We start from the raw sequence: 18,101 nt of genomic DNA on the forward strand, positions 1-18,101 counted from the left end.
AATAACTCAACCCTTTTATTTGACGCAGGCCTGGCAGGGAGCACTGACTAGCACAGTTTTACCAAAACCAAATGCTACGAGAGCAGAAAAGACACCCCCCACCCCCCCGCCCCAAGCTGTATTCAGAGTAGGAAAATGCCACCTTAGTTATTTGCTGGCAGGTAACGCTACACTGATCTGCCATAAGCAGCGTTAGTGAAACAGAACATAAAAGCATTTTCCTTTTTGTGTGTTTAATTTTTCTTGATTGCCTGACTCATTTGTAATTAGGAACGGGTGTGAGCGAATACATCTGCGTACTGACTAACACTCTGAAATATCCTGTCTGACATCAGTCAAGATTATTCAAACACACTCTTAGATAGACATGGCATGTAACACCCAGTTCTTATTCATGCTTATAGGCGTTGAGCCTCGCACGGGGAGATAAGACGCCGTGTTTGCAGGCCCGGGTGAGCTCCACGCAGAGGGGAGCGAGGTGTCACAGCGGGAGGGTGCAGCCCTGCTCCGCTCGTGGCACGGGGAGAACCGGAGCGGGTCTGGGAGTGCCTCTCGTTGCAGATCTCCTCACCGGGATGTGGTGGAGCACAGGATGCGTTACCAAAGCATCTTTCAGTGTAAGGATGGGAGACACCATCTCCTCCCAGGTGTTGTGCTTTAGGCTGTAGTAACATTTAAAGCAACTCTCACAACTCGTAAAAGCATGCATCTGGCAATGATATAGCGCTGCAAATCGCTCGTGCAGGAGATGAGTGCTCCCCCCCGTCCCACCGAGCCCAGGCAGCGCGTTGTTCAGTGCTGCGCGGTGTCCTCAGCCCCGCGGGTGCCTGCCATGCCGTGCCCGCTGCGCTCCCCGAGTGCCCCGAGGACCGACCTGGCTGCCAGGGCTCGGCTTTCCATCAGGACACCCGTTGGACCACGCTGGAAGTCTGCCTAATTTACAGCCAGCGTGACAGATTACACGACACCCGCGGTTACACCTGCATCTTTATCGTAATCCTGAAGGGAAGGAGTAATTGCCGCATCACAGAGCTACGTAAACCGATCATCGTTTGTTCAGTTGTGAGAACAATCTTTGCTGTCTGATTCTCTACACTTAAACTTACAACATCTGTTCTTAGCATTTGCTTGCCGGAAATAGGGACATGGAAGATGACACAGCACTGGATATCTGTCGAGTACAGCGCTGGGCCAGAAACCTGTTGCCTGTTTTACACCCAGGGATAAGCGAATAGATGCCTTTACAAATGCCTTTCTTATGTGTAACTGCCCTTAACTAGATGAATAGAAATCATGAGCTGGGTTAACAGGAAATCACGTAGTTAAATGCTTACTTCACTACTATTTCTAGATAGAAGAAGTATGCCAGCGCTAAGACAGGCTGAGTTCAGGACGGGCAGAGGGTGCGGCGTGTACGCAAACCACCAGCCGGAAGGTTACAGCAGAAGCACCTTCAGAGAGAACCACAGGACACTCATCTCAGCTAGAAGTTTATTTCCGTGGACTTCAGTTCCCCTTATCTCAGCTTAGCGCAGTTTATGCAGTGACTCAGAGAAGCTCAATTTAATTTCTTACTATGCTTCCTAAAATAAAATGTGAAACAACACGTCTGTGAAATGTCAAATCAAGCTTGTCAGATTTAAGGAAAAGAGCAAAAACCCCTCTATGCTCTAGCGTGACGAAAGCAGTCTCCCATACGTTGATTACTATTTTTCTGGCTATATGCAGGCAAGCATGAACCATAAAGTCACCAAGAGCCGCCTTATAGATACTGACTGCACAAACTGTGTGTTCACCAAAGGAAAGGTGATTGTTATGGTGCATTACAGGACTTGCACGTTCAAGTTTTCCAGTTCCACCTTTAGTTTTTTGATCTCCAGAAACAGTTTCTGTATTTCCAGCAGAGTTTTCACTTCTGCCATAGGCACATCGCATTCAAAGGCCGCTTGAATATAATGAACCTCTTCGCATACATTAGCAGCATCTTCTTTCTTCTGTTAAAAAAAGCAAAACAAAAGAAACAAAACCCAGGAAAAAGCATGTATGATTGCAGTGCAGCCGGTGGACAGCCACCCACTCCTCAGCTCTGAGCCTGAACCTCTGTCCCGTTTGCCATGCACTGCCCCAACGCACTCTGCTTTCCCCATTAGTACCATAAAGCAAAAGCTTTTAAGAAGTTTAAGCAGTTATTTTTCATATTAGGAATCCGGCAGCATTCATCCAGGAACTCAGGCTGGCTATGGTACTTACACACTCCGGCAACGGTGTCCACTTGCCATCAGGCAAGCATGTGGCTGTCCGAGAGTCTTCTGGAGACATGCTTCCATCATCTAAAAAGTGGTATCCATCAAGGCATTCAAAAGTAACAGTCGCATTTGTTTGGTACCACACTTTGCCATCCAAAGTGCTTTTCAGCCTTCCGTTAGCCACTTGTGGCTGTGGACAGAGAACTGAAAGGAAAACCCACAGCAGAAAGCAGCTCAGCAAGAGGAACATCATGCAGGCAGAAAAAAACACCAAGAAATTTGTGAAGATTGAGCCAGTGCAGATGATCTTAAATCTGTGGAGCTGTGAAAAAAAACCACATTAAAGCAAAGTTACTCTCCCAGGCCCTTCAAGATGGGAGAGTGAAACTCAGAACAGCCCCTGAGATGTTTTACACATTTGCTGTTTTCTGAGTGTCTCAATTCAGGCATCCGCACGCAAGAGCCTGCAGATCAACATTTGCAGTAAGATTGCCCACTGAAGAGAAAGTCGATAACGATGGTGTCTCCTGACCTGTCTCAGAGCCTCCTTTATACAGGACTGCCGAGAAAAATTCAGATATTGCCTTCAGGAACTTTGTTTCTTCTGCAAAGAGGGGAAGGCACTAGGGGAGCCCCGGGGACAGACACGGCTACGCAACGCTGCACCCCGACCTCTCTGCAGCGTCGCAGGAGCCACCGGCTCGGCTCCCGGCTGGTACCCACCTGGCTGGCAGGTGGGCAGGGCAGGGTGCCAGGCGCCGTCGGCCAGGCACCGGCTCTCGGCATCGCCGTGCAGCACGAAGCCTTCGTCACAGGAGAACCGCACGGCCGCCCCGTAGGGAAAGGTGAACCTCTGCGGAGTCATCCTTCCTCTCTCGACCGTGGGCTTGGGGCACCGAACCACTGCGGGAAGAGAGCGGAGGCGGGAGCGGTGATGCAGGGATGCTCCCTGCATCAGTTCGATACTCAAAGGCAAGAATTGAGCCTCAGCTGCCTGCAGCAACCCCCAAGGAGACCCTACCAGTCCCTGGCGTTACTGATCAGCTCGTGGTGCCAAGACCTTCGCACAGGAGCCGCACGGTCATTCGGCCGCTCTGGGTTTGGAGCTCCTGGACCGGGGCAGGTAACGGGGCGGGGGCTTAGCCCCGGCATCGCACCCGGGTCCTGCTCCAGCCTGATCCCGTGCAGCAGAAACGACTCACCCTTGCACTGCGGGGCAGGGCCGCTCCACGCCAGGTTCACCCCATCGTCGGAGGTGCAGTAGATGGACTCGTCCCCAATGAGGGACAGACCCTCCGCACAGCTGTACTTGATTTCTAAGCCATAGGAGAACTGCTCCGTTCTCAAGCCAGAGTGCTGCCCGTTGGTGATTTTTGGAGGGGGGGCACAGACTGCGGGAGAACAGAGAAAGGAAAAATTGAGATTTTCTTCACGCAGTCAGGGAGACAGGGAAGTGCAGGGAAGTAACAGGAGAAGCCAGTTCTTGATATTTATACTTAGGGTTGCTCTTCTCAAAGTCCTCCTCGCTTCCTGCCAGGTTTGTCCCCAGCTCTGCCAGTGTTCCCAGACTGACCCAGCTCACCCCCCCAGCCCGGCAGGTCCCAGTACCGCGGCGTGTGACCCCATCCCCTCCCTTCAGCCAACCTTCCCTTGTCCCCTTCCCTTTCCCATGACAAATGATCCTGCTCATGAACAGGGGGATCATAAACCCCCTAACCAGTCCTGTGAGAAAATGGCTGAAAGTCCCACTACTCAACACATTTTATTAATTACACTTTTGATAGAAGATGAAAACACTAAAGCCACTGAATGCTGTGACTTGGACCCCTTCTCCTAACACCACTTTCTCTGAGCAGCGATGCTCAGGTTATGCGATTTTCTCACTGCTGTTCCTACCCGCTGCAGAGATACAATTCCCGGCACGCGCCGTGCTCACGCCGTTCACGCTCACCCTTGTCGCAGTACGGCACGGGGGGTCTCCAGGTCCCGTCAGACCAGCACTGGATCCTCTGGCTGCCCCTCAGCACATAGCCGGGGTCGCACTGAAATTCCACCTGGTGCCCAAAGCTGTATTCGGCTTTCCTGGGGCTGGTCTCTCTCCCGTGGGGGATAGTCGGGCTGGGACACTGCATCTCTGAGGAACACCAGCATCAGAAAGAGCTTCCATGGTTTGGGTCAGGGGGAGAGCAGGAGACATTCACACTGGGGTGCTTTCCTACGGCAGTGGATTGCTGACCCAGAGAACCTGCCAGGCAGCCCGTTAACGCTGACAGACGTCTCTAACCGGACCTGGCATGCTCAGGGATGGTAATTACGTGATAACAACCATTTCACTTGGAAGGCAGATTGATCTGATCATTGTTTGAACAGCCAAATAATCAACAGGAGTTGCAGCTATTTCTTTTCAGCCACGCGACCCTTTGAACAGCGAAATTATTATTAGCGAGAGCCAAAACTGCTCAATAAAGTCCTTATGGCACAGCAGCACTAGCGGGTATTTTGAAAATGATGTTATTTCCACATCATTAAATTGATGCTTTGTTGGCAAAGCTGAGGAAATGGCGTACTTACTCTGACAAAGCTTTGGGACTGAGGACCATGTGAAATTTTTAAGGCATGTAGTTATTGGAGAGACGTCGGGGAGCAAAGCGTATCCGGATCTGCAGACATAGGTCACGGTCGTCCCAACTGGGAACTCGTGCTGAGGGCTTCGGTCTGTGTGGTCGATGGCAGGAGGATAGGGACAGCGACCTGGTGACAAAGCAGGGGACAACACAGACCCTCAGAACTGGGCAGGGGGTCTCCATCAGAAACCCACTGGGGGCGAAGCTGAGCCCTGCCTTTGGGGAACCCAGCCTGCTCCTGGGGTAGAAGCCCCAGAAGGGAGCCAGAGAGAGCAGCAACCCTGAGCATCGCTGTGGGGTATCAGGGGTGAACTGAAATGGAAAAAATTACAGTGAGAAGTTCACCAAAGGATGTGGTGAATCTAACAACAGTCTTTTTTTTCCTATACGCTCTTGCATCTCATTGGGCGTACCCTGCCGTAAGGTAGGACAGCCCTGCCGTGTTACCCGGGGCGGTGAAAGAGCAGAGGGGAATCCTGCCACTAAATGGCAGGCAGCGCAGCTCGCTGTGGTTCCCATCCTCCAGCCCCTTTCCCGTGATCACAGCGTGTGCTTCTAGTGAAACACAAGCAGGCAATTACACGTGGGAGACAAGGTAAGGAGAAAAGAGCTCTGTGCCTACCTAGGGTGCAGGCGGGCACCCGTGGGTGCCATCTGCCGCTGCCCAGGCACCGCACGGTGGTGGCGGCACCCACGGGGACGTAGCCAGCATCGCACTCGAGGGTGGCTGTGCTGCCGTAGGTGAAGTTCTGTGCGGATTTCAGCTGGCCGTGTGTGATACTTGGGACGGGACACTGAACCCCTGTGGATCACCAAACAAACAGGGCTTTTCGGGGGTATTCTTACGGAACACAGCTACGGTGACCAACCGTCACTGCACCTCCATCTGGTAAGAGAAGGTGAATCGGTTTAACAAACGCAGCAATTAAGGCAGAGAGATTAGGGGTTATTAAGCATGCTTGAGCAGCCATCATCAATAGGACTCCAAATGTGCAGCGTTTCCATTGTGCACAATCAAACGCTGTTCCTGCCCTTTCCTAATAGCACTTGCTCTAGCAGTTTGCCGTACGACTCACCTGCGCACTCAGGGGTGGGTGACTCCAGGGTGCTGGCACCCCATCTCCAGCGTTACAATAAACAAGAGGCTCTCCAACAACTGCGTAACCCCTATCACACACGTACATCACTGATGTCCCAACAAAACTTTTTTGTCCAGCTAACGTATCTCCTATGAGAAATATTTTGGGGCTGGTCACAGACTAGTCACTAAACTAAAGGCAGATATAACTAGGATTTCCTCATGCCTTACGATAGATGCTGGCAGGTCACCAAGACACAATGTGTCTCTTAATGTCATACCTGGTTCACACCCTGGTACAGCACCATCCCAGGCACCGTCACACCCGCACCGTGTCAGGGCAGCGCTGGTGATGCTGCCTATTAGTAATAGCCATGGAAAGAGCGTCTCTGTACTCGTACACATCTTAGTAATAGCCATGGAAAGAGCATCTCTGTACTCGTACACATCTTCCTCAGGCCCCTTAGGTACGATGTTTGGATTGGGACAACAGACTTCTGAGAACCACAGTGAATTGAAGGAAGGGAAAGGAAGGGAAAGGAAAGAAAAAAAGGAAGGCGAGAAAGAAAGAAAGAAAAAAGGAAGGCGAGAAAGAAAGAAAGAAAAAAGGAAGGCGAGAAAGAAAGAAAGAAAAAAGGAAGGTGAGAAAGAAAGAAAGAAAAAAGGAAGGCGAGAAAGAAAGAAAGAGTGTCAAGGTGGTGCTGGCAGCCGGGGGGCAGCAGCTGCCTCTGCAGGGAGGTGCTGAGGTTGCTGAGCAGCTGCAGAAGTTTCTCAAAAGGCCTGGTGTTTAAAGGAACTGTCAACTTCCAGGCAGAAACTGAGAGTTATTCCGCTTCCTAGAGACACTAATCAGCAACCCCCCACTTCTCCTGTACCGAAACCAGCCTGTGACAGCCAGCACGACAACTCACCAGCTACCTTCAAATTGTCTACAGGCTGCCTCAGTGCTTGAGCAACAACCTTGTTCCTGATGCCACTCAAATTGCTAACTATGACCCTTTTAAATGGCAAAAACTCCAAACGGTAAAAACTCTTGCCTGTCTAACTGAGTCTCCCCATCTTACCACCATCCGCATCTTGAGCCCCAGACCGTAGAGATTTACTCTGGCCCTGGGAACAGCTTCTCGGTCACTGCACGGATGATCGAATCTAAGGGTGACATACTCCCTGCAACACAAGTTCTGCACTCCAGACCAGAAGTTCTGCAGACGGGTGCCCTGGGCTGTCCCAGAACAAGCTCGTAGCCTCTAAGCCAGCCGTACCTAGCACCGGTCCCGAGGGAAATCCGTACCCCAACGCAAGACTTTTGAAAAGCATGAGGAAATTTGGGTGGCTCTTTGCAAGTACCTAGAGGTGCAGCTGAAGAGGAGAAATGGGCAATTAGCAGCAGCCACTGAGCTCAGATCACCTTTACGTCAGGCACAGAAAGAGGTTAGCACCGACTTCTAACCCGGTTATTCCATATTTCACCTGTAAGCAAAGCTGAGCCACAGAAGCAAAGCAAACGAGCAGGGGAGCGACACTCACCGAGACTCCCGGCCGGCTGCAGCACAAGCACGGCCACCGCCAGCAGCTGCCCCGGCCAGGGCAGAAACCCCGGCATGGTGCGGGAGCTGCCGGCCCCGCGCCCTGGGAAGGCGAGAGCCGCTGCCTGCTGAGAACCTGCCGCCGCACGCCGGGGAAGGGGAAACGACTGTGGGAAGTTGGGGACAAGCCAGAGGAGCCACGGCAATGCTGCCACCCCCCCAGCCCTTCTGACCTTCCCAAGGCGAGGGCTGCCCTCCCCGAGCTCTCCAGCAAAGACGTGCCGTGGGAGGGAACGCTGCTCTGCCTTCTTCCCCGGTGGGGACAGCGCGGATAAAGCTATTTTACAGCTAGGACCGCTCTGCAGCATCCTGGCCTCATCTCTGAAGCGCAGGGAGCTGCTGATGGGTGCTGCACGTTCATTTGGCCTCTTTACCCCGGGGACAGGCGGGGTGGGGGGACAGGCTGCTGTGCAAACACCCCCTGAACCGCGCTCAGGGAATAACAGCCCCGCGTGCCTCATCAAGCAGTGATTATCGAAGCACATCTTTCCTTTACTATGCAGGACAGAACTATCAGAAGGCAGACACAGCTGTCATTACAATTGCAGCTTTATTATAATCTCGTGGTGAAGGAGGACTGGTCAGATCACAAGATGCATGCTAACAGAGCGCTTCCCCTTTACTGGACATTGCAGAATCAGTTCGGCTACTTCTTTTTTTACACTTTTATTTCCAAAAACTGCTCTTGGTGCACACACAAAGATGCAGTGAGTGGCACTGCCATGGCCTCAGATACATCCACCCTGCTTGGGAAGAAAACCTGACATTTCTGTTTTGCTAGAAAACAGGCTTTGAAGTTTTCTTCATTGTGCCTGCTCTGAAGGTCACAGCTAATTAGGCAGTTAAGTGCTTGTTCACAATAATGAGTGCAACGTATATATGAACAGAATAGCAATGGGCTATACTGGATTGCAGCTGAAGAGATGCAGCAATTGTGGGGCGAGTGTGAGCTGGTGGCTCGTACTGTGCACGTGCCTGTCCATACGGCGTCTGCTCAGCTCCGACAAACATTTACTTTCCGTTCAGTTCCTTTCTAACTGCACACTTGTCAGTATAATAAACGTATCTAAATGTAAAGCTTTAAAATGTATAAAGTGATGTAAAAACCTAAGCCAATGAGTGCTAACAGAGTGAGCCAGAAGTCAACCTCACTTTCCGACTCCCCCTATGACCAAATCTGTTCCTTGACTGATTGGTAATTTTTGTTCTGGCTACGTAAGTATTAGCATGAATTATGAAGTCATAAAAAAATCCTCAGTCAGCATGATTATTCAACACACAAAGAGGATGGTTCTCATGATACCAGTGATGACGATCAGTCATATGCTCTGGGTTTTAGCTCCTTTTCAAGTTTCTGGATCTCCAGGTACAGTTTCTGGACTTCCAGCAGAGTTTTCAATTCTGTCAGAGGAACTCCACACTGGAAAGCCTCCCTGGTTCGAAGAATCTTCTCACATGCGGTATTCTTTTTCTTTAAAAGAACCGAAACAAAGACAGAGGGCATGAGACTCTGCTGCAGGGCACTACGTGCTGAGCATCCCCCTCCCACTGCAGCCCCTCAATCATGCCAGCCCTATTATAACAAAGCAACCACATTCATGAAGTCAGATCAGTGATATTCCAGGCTATAAATGGGGCAAGGTACAGACAAAACCTGGATTTGGGTGGTACTTACACATGTGAGTGGAGGTGTCCAAGTGCCATTAGCTGAGCAGGTAGTTTTGGATTGAGTGATATCACCTCTACAGTGGAAGTACAGAGTTTCATTCACCTCGTACGGTGATCTAGACAAGTCAATCCTTAGGTCCTCCTGTCCTGAGGGTACGGGACATAGAACTGAAAGGAAAACGCATGCCAAAAAAAATAATGTAATGGGAGGAGACGGAGGAGAAAACACCCTGCAAAGTCCACTTGTTGCTGGTGATTCAAAGAGGCAGCAACCCCTGGCCTGTGCAAACCAGCTGTGGGGCATCTGCCCGGGTCTGGTACCCACCTGGCTGGCAGGTGGGCAGGGCAGGGTGCCAGGCGCCGTCGGCCAGGCACCGGCTCTCGGCATCGCCGTGCAGCACGAAGCCTTCGTCACAGGAGAACCGCACGGCCGCCCCGTAGGGAAAGGTGAACCTCTGCGGAGTCATCCTTCCTCTCTCGACCGTGGGCTTGGGGCACCGAACCACTGCGGGAAGAGAGCGGAGGCGGGAGCGGTGATGCAGGGATGCTCCCTGCATCAGTTCGATACTCAAAGGCAAGAATTGAGCCTCAGCTGCCTGCAGCAACCCCCAAGGAGACCCTACCAGTCCCTGGCGTTGCTGATCAGCTCGTGGTGCCAAGACCTTCGCACGGGAGCCGCACGGTCATTCGGCCGCTCTGGGTTTGGAGCTCCTGGACCGGGGCAGGTAACGGGGCGGGGGCTTAGCCCCGGCATCGCACCCGGGTCCTGCTCCAGCCTGATCCCGTGCAGCAGAAACGACTCACCCTTGCACTGCGGGGCAGGGCCGCTCCACGCCAGGTTCACCCCATCGTCGGAGGTGCAGTAGATGGACTCGTCCCCAATGAGGGACAGACCCTCCGCACAGCTGTACGTCACCTCTGCGCCGTAGGGGAACTGCCCCCGTCCCGAGCCAGAGTGCTGCCCATTGGTGATTTGTGGAGGGTGGTCACAGACTACGGAATAAAGGGAATTGATAAGAAAAGAAACGTGCGATTATCACAGCCAGGTGAGAATCAAAATAGCTTCTGGGAAATCAGTACAAGAGCTAACTTCATGTTTGTAGCACAGCAAATTCACATGAAGTTTCTGCCTGGCTTCTTGCCTCCTACACCAGCTCAATGCTGCCACTTCTCGCTCAGCTCCCACCTGGGTCACATCTCCAGCGAGAAGGCACCTCAACGCTGTCAGCCCATGAGCTGATGATCATCATCCCGTTCCCCAGAAGCAGACGCTGGAGGCAGTTTCTGACTGCAGTTTACTGACTGCTGTTTCTGAATACTGATGCACAAGGTTTCTTCTCAGCACCACGTTACACATACCTTTATCACAAAACGGTAACGGGGGAGCCCAGCTCACATCAGCCTGACACTCAGTCACGTCGTGGCCCCTGAGGACATAGCCTGAATCACACGCCAGCCTCAGTTGGGTCCCAACTGTGTAGTCATTTTTGCTTTTATAAACCTCTCTTCCATGAGTGGTATCTGGCTTTGGGCAACGAAGTTCTAGAAACAACAGAACATAAAGAATGTCATGTATTTTCAGAAAGAACGCCAATGAAGATGCTTTCTATGGAGAGGCCAGTTAGCAACAACATCTGAACCCTGAAAAAAAAGGTGACTATCACCCAGATGCAGGTCTCAATGCTTCCTTTCTAACTTTAAAGGAGTTTCTGCTGCCTCAGTCAGATTTTTCTGAAGCTGTTGGGAAAGGCACATGCTGCAGAGCTGGGTCTGTGCCTGATCGAGCTCCTTGGGGCCCTCGGCACCACGCACTGTTATGGTCCCAGGGACTGCAGCCCCTGCTTTCCCCACTGGGCTACACTCGAGAGGCTGCTGAGCAGCATCAGGGCCAGCACAAGGAACCATCCACGCTCTAATGCTGGCTGCTCTGGGAGGTAGAGCAGACTCTTTCCTCCTGGCAAAGGTTTTCCTGAGCTTTTGAGCTCAGACCACTTCCAGCAGCTCGCTGATATTGCTATCGTGCCCCATTGCTAGATAGACTATTAGTTTCAGCAGCGTCACTCATTTATGCTGCTGCATTTTCTTCTGAGAGGGGAAATGCATTGAGAACATCCTCTGCTCCCAAGCCTCGTGTCAACAAACCAGCTCAGCTGTTGTCCAAAGCACAAACCACATCCCCTTCCAGCTGGGTGTCTCTCAGGCTTCTTAGGAACCTCCTGAGCCTCTAAAAAGCTGCCAACACCCCCACTTCCCCTCCCACCATCTCAGCCCCCTGCCAAAACCCCATACTTTTTCCACAGCAATCCCCAGGCAATATAATGATCCATCTGGACCGTTTGCTGCCTATTCTAAATTAACACGAGAGGACTAGTTCTGGGGATACGTGGCAGTGGAGCAAAATCCTCCTTGGCTATTTCTACCATCATCTAAGGCCACACATAGATTTTTCTGCCAATGTCAGCAGACAAATACACCGTACAGTGTGACCCAAACCTTTTGCAGTCAAAAATAAGCAGTCACCAAGTCAACATGCTTCACCAACTCTCGCCTACCTGGAGTGCACTCCGGTACTTCTGGATCCCATCTACCATTACTTGCACACCGAAGCACGAGGTTATTGCTATGACCTTTGAAAGCATAGCCATCATTACATGTAATTTCAAGTCTGTGTCCATACACGTAACTGTCTTTTTCTTCCCATGCAAGGCTTTCATGTAAGGGCTTTCCATTCCTGACGTCTGGCTTTGGGCAACGAATTTCTGAGAAATACCAAACATTAGCAAGTGTGAAACCATGGCAAAGCCACCTGGATGACAGCAGCTTCGTTGTAAACAGAAGGATGCATGCTTTGTAAGACAAAGACTCATCATAACACTAAATCTGCCCCAACACCATCCCCCGGGTGCTCCTGGGGAACGGGGTGTTCGCGAGGGACTCTGCAACTGCAACCTCCCCTTGGATGGAGCAAGGGGTCCTCCACACCGCAATGACTTTTTCCACAGGTTCAAGGGACTAGAAAGCATAGCTGGTAAATAAAGCAGAGAAAATCCTGTGGTTGGGGAATAAATCAAAGGAGATCAAGAGACCAGAGACGTGCCAAGTGGGCACTCAGAGCACCCCCACCCTGTGATCTGCACAACCGCAGCCCACACACAGTTTCTTCATTCGATAATAATTTTGCCAGATCACAAGGGTAAGCCGGCCAAAGGAATGCATACTTACTTTCGCAAGCCTGTGGAGTTTCAGACCACGTAAAATCTGGCAGACACTTAATGTGCCACGTGTTTTCTCCGAAGCTGAACTGGTGGCCCTTGTTGCACTCATAGGTAACGACGCTATCCACAGGAAACAAATTGCCAGCAAGTTTTACTGTCATAGCATTAGGCACATCTGGAGGGTTGTCACAGCTACCTAGGAATGAAAGAGCGATTTAGGGACATTGCCAGTGATAAATCAGCGAGGCCCATAACGATATGGAACATAACAGAGATAATTTGGGGAAAAATCATGGGCTCACTTTGATCTGAGATGCACTTAACTGTCTGAGTTCAGTAATGCTGAAGAGTGAATGCAAAGGAGAAATGAAAACATGAATAATTTCAGATTGCATGGTAATTTTCACTGTTATAATGAGATGTAATTTCTAATAAAGTTTATACTATTGGAGGCTCTACCAACAAACTTTAAAAATACAAGTATAGAAAGGTTCATTCAGTCCCTTTGAATTCCACTGAGAAACGCTCACCAGCTTGAATGGGACAAGGCTTTAGTCTCTATGGCCCCAGGTCATAAATTCCTAAAGTCACCTTGGTGCTACAGAGAGATTAGCCAAAAAAAAATAAAAAAAAAAAATCCAGAAAGTTAAATCTTGGAGCCATTGCTTTCAGGACCTAACGATTTCTTGGGTGGGAACTTCACGGAAGCAAAGCTGCTGGGCCAGGTGGAGCAGCGCTCGGGCCACCACACTCACTGAGCTGACACAGCGGCAGCGGAGGGTCCCAAGAGCCGTTTTCTTTGCACGTGGATGCATCGCTGCCGTTCATGGTGTAGCGGAAGTTGCAGTCGAACATGACAGTGTCTCCGTAGGTGTACTCAGACCGGTACCTGCTCAGCAGCTTCCCATTGTCCACGCTCGGATGCTCACAGTTAACCACTGCATCAGGGAAAAGCCACTTAGGGAATTGGCAGTTATGCTCAAGAGGGGAGGTTAAGGTATTAAAAACATTCTCGTAGCATAAGGTGTGTTCACTAAAAAGGCTGAAAATGGACATGACAAGATAGCAGGCTGACGTGATATTTTTAAACTCCTTACTCTATATTACAGCATATTTTTATTTCAGACTTTTTATTAAGGCAAACCATAAAAAGAACATAGGAAAGGCAGCGAGTATCACAGCAGGTTTCTGAGTTCTTTGCAGGTATCGTTTTACACAGCCCAGGAGGCAAAATGCACTGTCTGATCTGCAAACGCTAATAAAATCCCACTCCCATGTCCCCTGCTGACTTGGTGACCATGAGCAGCCACGGTCCCTGCGATGGGAGATCCTAATTCCTGTTGCTGCTACCAAACTCAGAGGGTCTCGTCTGCAAGAAGCGATTCCAGCAACATAAAGGAGAGACACAACTCCAAGGAAGAAAGCAGCTTTTGCAGACCGAGCAGTAGGCAGCGGAGAAGGGGCTGGGGCTGGTGCTGCTGCCGTGCCCCCGTGAGCGTGCACCTCACCCCGTGCGTGGGAGCAGCTCACCTTTGCACTCCGGGGCTGGCTTGTTCCAGACACCATTTACGTTATCTGTGGTTGTACAGAAAATAGAGGCGTCTCCCACCAGCGAGAAAGGTGTCTCTCCCCTTTTAACAGTGTTGCACCGGTAAGTGACTGATGCTCCATATTCAAAGAGCTCTTTGTCAGCTCCGCTGTGCTCTCCGTTAGCTATTTCTGGAGGGGGTGAACATGGTATTGCTGGGGAGAGGGGAGAAACGGTAAAAGGGGGGGAAGAACAAAAGAGAAAGAACTTAATTAGTTTTGAAACAAGAGTCCGGTAAGAAAAAAGTTGAAACACAAGGTGCCAGAAGGGTCAAAAATTAAGGGCAGCTCTCAAAGGAGTTGCACACCACCAGCCGGGCACCAGCGCTCTGACCGCTTTGGGGATCTACCAGTCTTACACGCAGCTGCCTTACTCCCAGACAGTGAATAATTTTTTTCTGCAGGATGATGCAGGAAGAAAAACACAAAGAAAAAAATGTCTTTGCAGACTCCACCACGCATCGGACTGCTGAAATCCTCAGCAAGGCAAGGCGACTGCTGCTTTATCCATCCCCAGGAACGTTTAAGCAGTAGATCAATTAAGGAACTCCACTTACGCTCACAGATGGGAATATCTCTGTCCCACGTAACAGCCCCATTCTTAATCACACATTGAATTTGAGAATTTCCAACCAGTCTGTACCTGTGTGAAACAGGGGAGAGGGAATTAATTGACAAATTCAGTTTTGATGTATTACTTACAACATCCCCATCAGGGTGGTTTTGACTTCCTTATCATAATTACAGCTGATCAGAAAATTGCCATCAATGTCATTTTTTTCCAATGACACACTGGCTTTTCACAAAAGCATTTTTTAAAATAAAAAAATATCCATGGTTTCTAAGGAAAAATGTCTACTTTATCAGCCAGCTGTAGCTATCACTGGAGCTCTGAGTTCAGTATTGATGTCTTTTCGTGAAAAAGATACTGAAATATTGGAAATGGTTTAGAAAGAGCCAGGAGCATGAACTTGAGTTCAGGAAGAACTGCCTCAAAGTACGAGATTAAGATGACTCAGTCTTAAAGCTCTTAAAAGAAGGCTTAAAAGATACTTCAATCACAGACTGCAATTACCTACGCTGGTAAGGCTTCTGACAGCACAGGCTTTAATCTAGAGGGAAAAGACTTCAGAAAAATCGCTGGAGAAGAAGAGGACCCGTGTCCTGAGTTCTGCTGGCTTACCCAGTGTTGCAGGTGAAGGTCACTGCTGAACCAAAACTGAACTTTCCTGTTAGGATGAGTCTGCCGTTGGCCGGCTCTCCAGGGTAGATGCACAGCTTTGCTGGGGGACAACAGGATTGGAGTTAGTTCTTATTTCAGTTTCTTGAAGAATTGGGAAAATGCAGCAGGAAAGCAGAAGACTCCTCCAATACAGAGCAAGGGGATGGACCAGAGACCTCCAAATTTCCCCTCCAACCCTAAATTATTCCATGATTCATGATGCTGTTAAGACTTGCATCATGGCCTGCAGCCAGCCTCTACAGTCTAAGTAGGGTTTTGCAGTAACCCTGGCAAGCGCAACAGCGTTTCTTCACAGCTAAAGGATTCTCCTACTGCAAGTTCAAAATACTTTTTTTGAACCGAGAGTTGCAAATTGCCTGAGCAGAAGAACATCCTTCGAGTCAGCAAGCAGCATCAAAGCAGATTTCAGCTTTTGCCATCATTGTTAGTACTTAGCAGAACACAAATGGTCCTTCATGTCAGGCCACTCGTCTCCCACCGTCCCATGAGGTCACCTTGGATACTGCTCCAACAAAATGAGCTAAAAGCACCAGCGAATAAAAAACAAAATCTAAAGTCAACCCAAAAGATACTCACGTATACAGATCTCCCTTGATCCCTGCCAGTTATTGTTACTTCCACAAACCATGGCATTTCGGGCATGAACATTTCTCATGTAACCTGGACGACAGGTGTATTCTACCACTGAAGAATGGGGAAATGTGGTAATGCCACGGTATCGCTCTTTGAGTTCTGCAGATGAGAGATGCGGTGGAATTTCGCAGGCACCTACCGACAGAAATTCCATCATGAAGACGCTGGGAGGAAAAGCAGTGGGAGTTCAGGCCTGATTTACTCTGAAGGTTCAAGTGAGGACACTTCGGTGGCCTTAAAACTTCTTAAAGCTAGAAACAAAGAGGAGACGCGCAGCCTGTGACCAGGGATGGCTGAGGCTGGCAGGGACAGGGACAGCATCACCCCACGAGGTCCCGTTCGCTCCTCATACCTCATCCAGCAGTTTGAAAGGCTGGTCACAAAGTTCAGATTAACCTATTCCTCTCCTCAATTAGTACAAATCATTGTGCCATTTTCAGTTGGAATAATTTTACAGTTGTTTTACATGGAAAGGAAAAAAAAGGCAAAGGAAGATGGATTCTGATCACAAAAATTTACAATGTTGTCGAAATGCAAAAGAAACAAGGGAAAGGGAACGATCCAAGTCTTGTGAACCCCACGAGAGAGTTTTCCTTCGAGGGATCTGAGTTTATCCCGATGGACACATTCACTTACTCTGGACAGCCGCAACAAGAGCGGCGGTGAGGAACAGCCCAAGGACAGCGGCGCGACCCCTCTGCCTCCCCGGCTCCGAAGCTGGCATCTTTCTTTATTCCAGCCTCCCTGTCCAGGGATCCCACAGGAGTTACCACATTCTTTTTCTAGGCCAAACACCTGTAAAAATAGCAGGGGCGTATTTACGCTCAGGATAACCATAGCTTACATGGACAGGTCTCGTTTGCTCCATCCTTAAGCAGTTCCTACAGGCGTGGCTGGGGACCAGAAGCTGCAGGAGCTAGTGCAATGTTCTGCAAGAGAGCGGAGCAGCCTCTCTGCTGGCTCCTCTCCAGCTGACGGGACCGAGACCCAACACGGAGGAGCTGGGCTGCTGGGACAGAGCTGGATTTGGGTGAGGAAGGCTGGCTCCAGCAGCCCAGACCCAGAGACGTCAAAATACAATGTAAACAGGACAGCTGATTGTAGATGTTAAGCAATTCCCATAGGCTTTATTCCACTAGTCTCATTTATTTGCATTTTTGAGAACACAGCTTTTAATTAAAATTTAAAAACAGAATTTAAAAAAGGGAAAAAAAGAAAGACTAACAGCTCCACTCAAACCATAACATAAATACTTTCTAACTTTGCAGGTTGACTTAAAAGCATTATATTGCCAACGCAGTGTTCTTACCAGCCAAATTAATACCTGCAGGACCTTGAGTTTGTTTATGCCTGCTGGAAAAAGTCTCCTGAAACTTATCTTACGGGTAAAACATTTTGTTTTTGTAATAAATCTCTTGGAAGCAAATTCATAGTCAGATGAAATCCTGCCAGAGTCAATACAGTCCCCTAACAATAAATTATATGCAGAGAGATATCTAACAGAAAGATACAACAGTTTTGTGCAGAGAACATCAACTGGAGTAAAGCCATAAAGCATAAAAGTCGTTCAGGAGACTGAATTGCTTTACAAAATAGAATTTAGGTGCAATTTGGTCTAACCTAGCATCCCTAGAGATCAGCAAGAGTCCTCTCTGACTTTGTTATCCTGGATCATCATTTATGAGCCCAAACCCTCCCAACACTACGTACACTCCAAGTGCCTACCTTCCTCCTGGGAATGAGAGTCTTTCTCGATGCTTTCTGCCCTAAACCTCACACTTCTTGCGGCTGTTTCATTCCTCTGGCTTTCCTTCAATCCTTGTTATAGGTCTTGGTTTAATTTCCTAATCTTTATGGCTGCTAGAGTTGCAAGAAAGCTCCAATCCCATTCAAAAGCAACGTCGCCTAAAGCTGTATTGCTCAAAGGTGTCTTACCTGGAGGTCTGGCAGCAGGAGATGGAGAGACCCGGCGCGTTCGGCTCTTGCGAGATAGAGCAATGACTGTCCTCGTCCAGCCCTCCCTGCTGCAGGCACCACACCGTTAAGGAGGAGTTATGATACGCCTACACGCTCAGATATGGCTCCATGCAGAAAAGTTTGAATTCTGTAGAGACCAGAGAATTGTGCCAGTTGACCCATAAATCATTAACTCCTCCTCTAAGCAAGAAGGAAGTAGTTTATTCAACCCACAAAGAAAAATACTAGAAAACTGAACACAACC

The 18,101-nt window shown here is 49.5% G+C and overlaps 2 protein-coding genes across 5 annotated transcripts; both read right to left on the reverse strand.

The window, feature by feature from the left end:
- Positions 1-974: 974 nt before the first annotated feature.
- On the reverse strand, positions 975-7,776 carry LOC142605176 (membrane cofactor protein-like). Of its 4 annotated transcripts, none has more exons than XM_075775786.1 (9): positions 7,476-7,776; positions 5,493-5,672; positions 4,818-4,997; positions 4,198-4,380; positions 3,449-3,637; positions 2,970-3,149; positions 2,251-2,450; positions 1,797-1,994; positions 975-1,583 (listed from the first exon to the last, which is right to left on the reverse strand). In XM_075775786.1, exons 1-8 carry the CDS (start codon positions 7,549-7,551, stop codon positions 1,824-1,826), a joined length of 1,359 nt encoding a protein of 452 aa, XP_075631901.1. In that variant the 5' UTR covers positions 7,552-7,776; the 3' UTR covers positions 975-1,583; positions 1,797-1,823. The 4 variants fall into 4 exon arrangements, with proteins under 4 accessions (XP_075631901.1, XP_075631898.1, XP_075631900.1 ...); XM_075775783.1 differs by having other exon boundaries at positions 1,797-1,991; positions 7,476-7,698; XM_075775785.1 differs by having other exon boundaries at positions 1,797-1,991; positions 2,251-2,330; positions 7,476-7,663.
- A 289-nt stretch (positions 7,777-8,065) lies between these two features.
- Positions 8,066-18,030, reverse strand: LOC104643793 (complement component receptor 1-like protein). Its single transcript, XM_075775773.1, has 14 exons — positions 17,816-18,030; positions 16,517-16,675; positions 15,824-16,015; positions 15,188-15,287; positions 14,562-14,647; positions 13,948-14,160; positions 13,173-13,355; positions 12,425-12,613; positions 11,755-11,961; positions 10,562-10,744; positions 10,007-10,195; positions 9,528-9,707; positions 9,210-9,370; positions 8,066-9,005 (listed from the first exon to the last, which is right to left on the reverse strand). Exons 2-14 carry the CDS (start codon positions 16,602-16,604, stop codon positions 8,850-8,852), a joined length of 2,127 nt encoding a protein of 708 aa, XP_075631888.1. The 5' UTR covers positions 16,605-16,675; positions 17,816-18,030; the 3' UTR covers positions 8,066-8,849.
- Positions 18,031-18,101: the final 71 nt, after the last annotated feature.

The sequence above is a fragment of the Balearica regulorum genome, chromosome 25 (genome assembly GCF_011004875.1).
Source record: "Balearica regulorum gibbericeps isolate bBalReg1 chromosome 25, bBalReg1.pri, whole genome shotgun sequence".
Taxonomy (NCBI): Eukaryota; Metazoa; Chordata; class Aves; order Gruiformes; family Gruidae; genus Balearica; species Balearica regulorum.

Bases quoted from the DNA above. Each gene is read 5' to 3' on its own strand.
- LOC142605176 (XM_075775786.1), bottom strand. From the start codon at position 7,551: ATGCCGGGGTTTCTGCCCTGGCCGGGGCAGCTGCTGGCGGTGGCCGTG. The intron at 4,998-5,492 runs GTAGGCACAGAG...CTTTGTCACCAG, and splicing joins GGTGCCCGCCTGCACCCTAG to GTCGCTGTCCCTATCCTCCT. The intron at 3,638-4,197 runs GTGAGCGTGAAC...GTTCTCCCGCAG, and splicing joins CGTGCCGTACTGCGACAAGG to TCTGTGCCCCCCCTCCAAAA.
- LOC104643793 (XM_075775773.1), bottom strand. From the start codon at position 16,604: ATGCCAGCTTCGGAGCCGGGGAGGCAGAGGGGTCGCGCCGCTGTCCTT. The intron at 14,648-15,187 runs GTAAGCCAGCAG...TGTTTCACACAG, and splicing joins ACCTTCACCTGCAACACTGG to GTACAGACTGGTTGGAAATT. The intron at 9,708-10,006 runs GTGAGTCGTTTC...CTCTTCCCGCAG, and splicing joins CCCTGCCCCGCAGTGCAAGG to TGGTTCGGTGCCCCAAGCCC.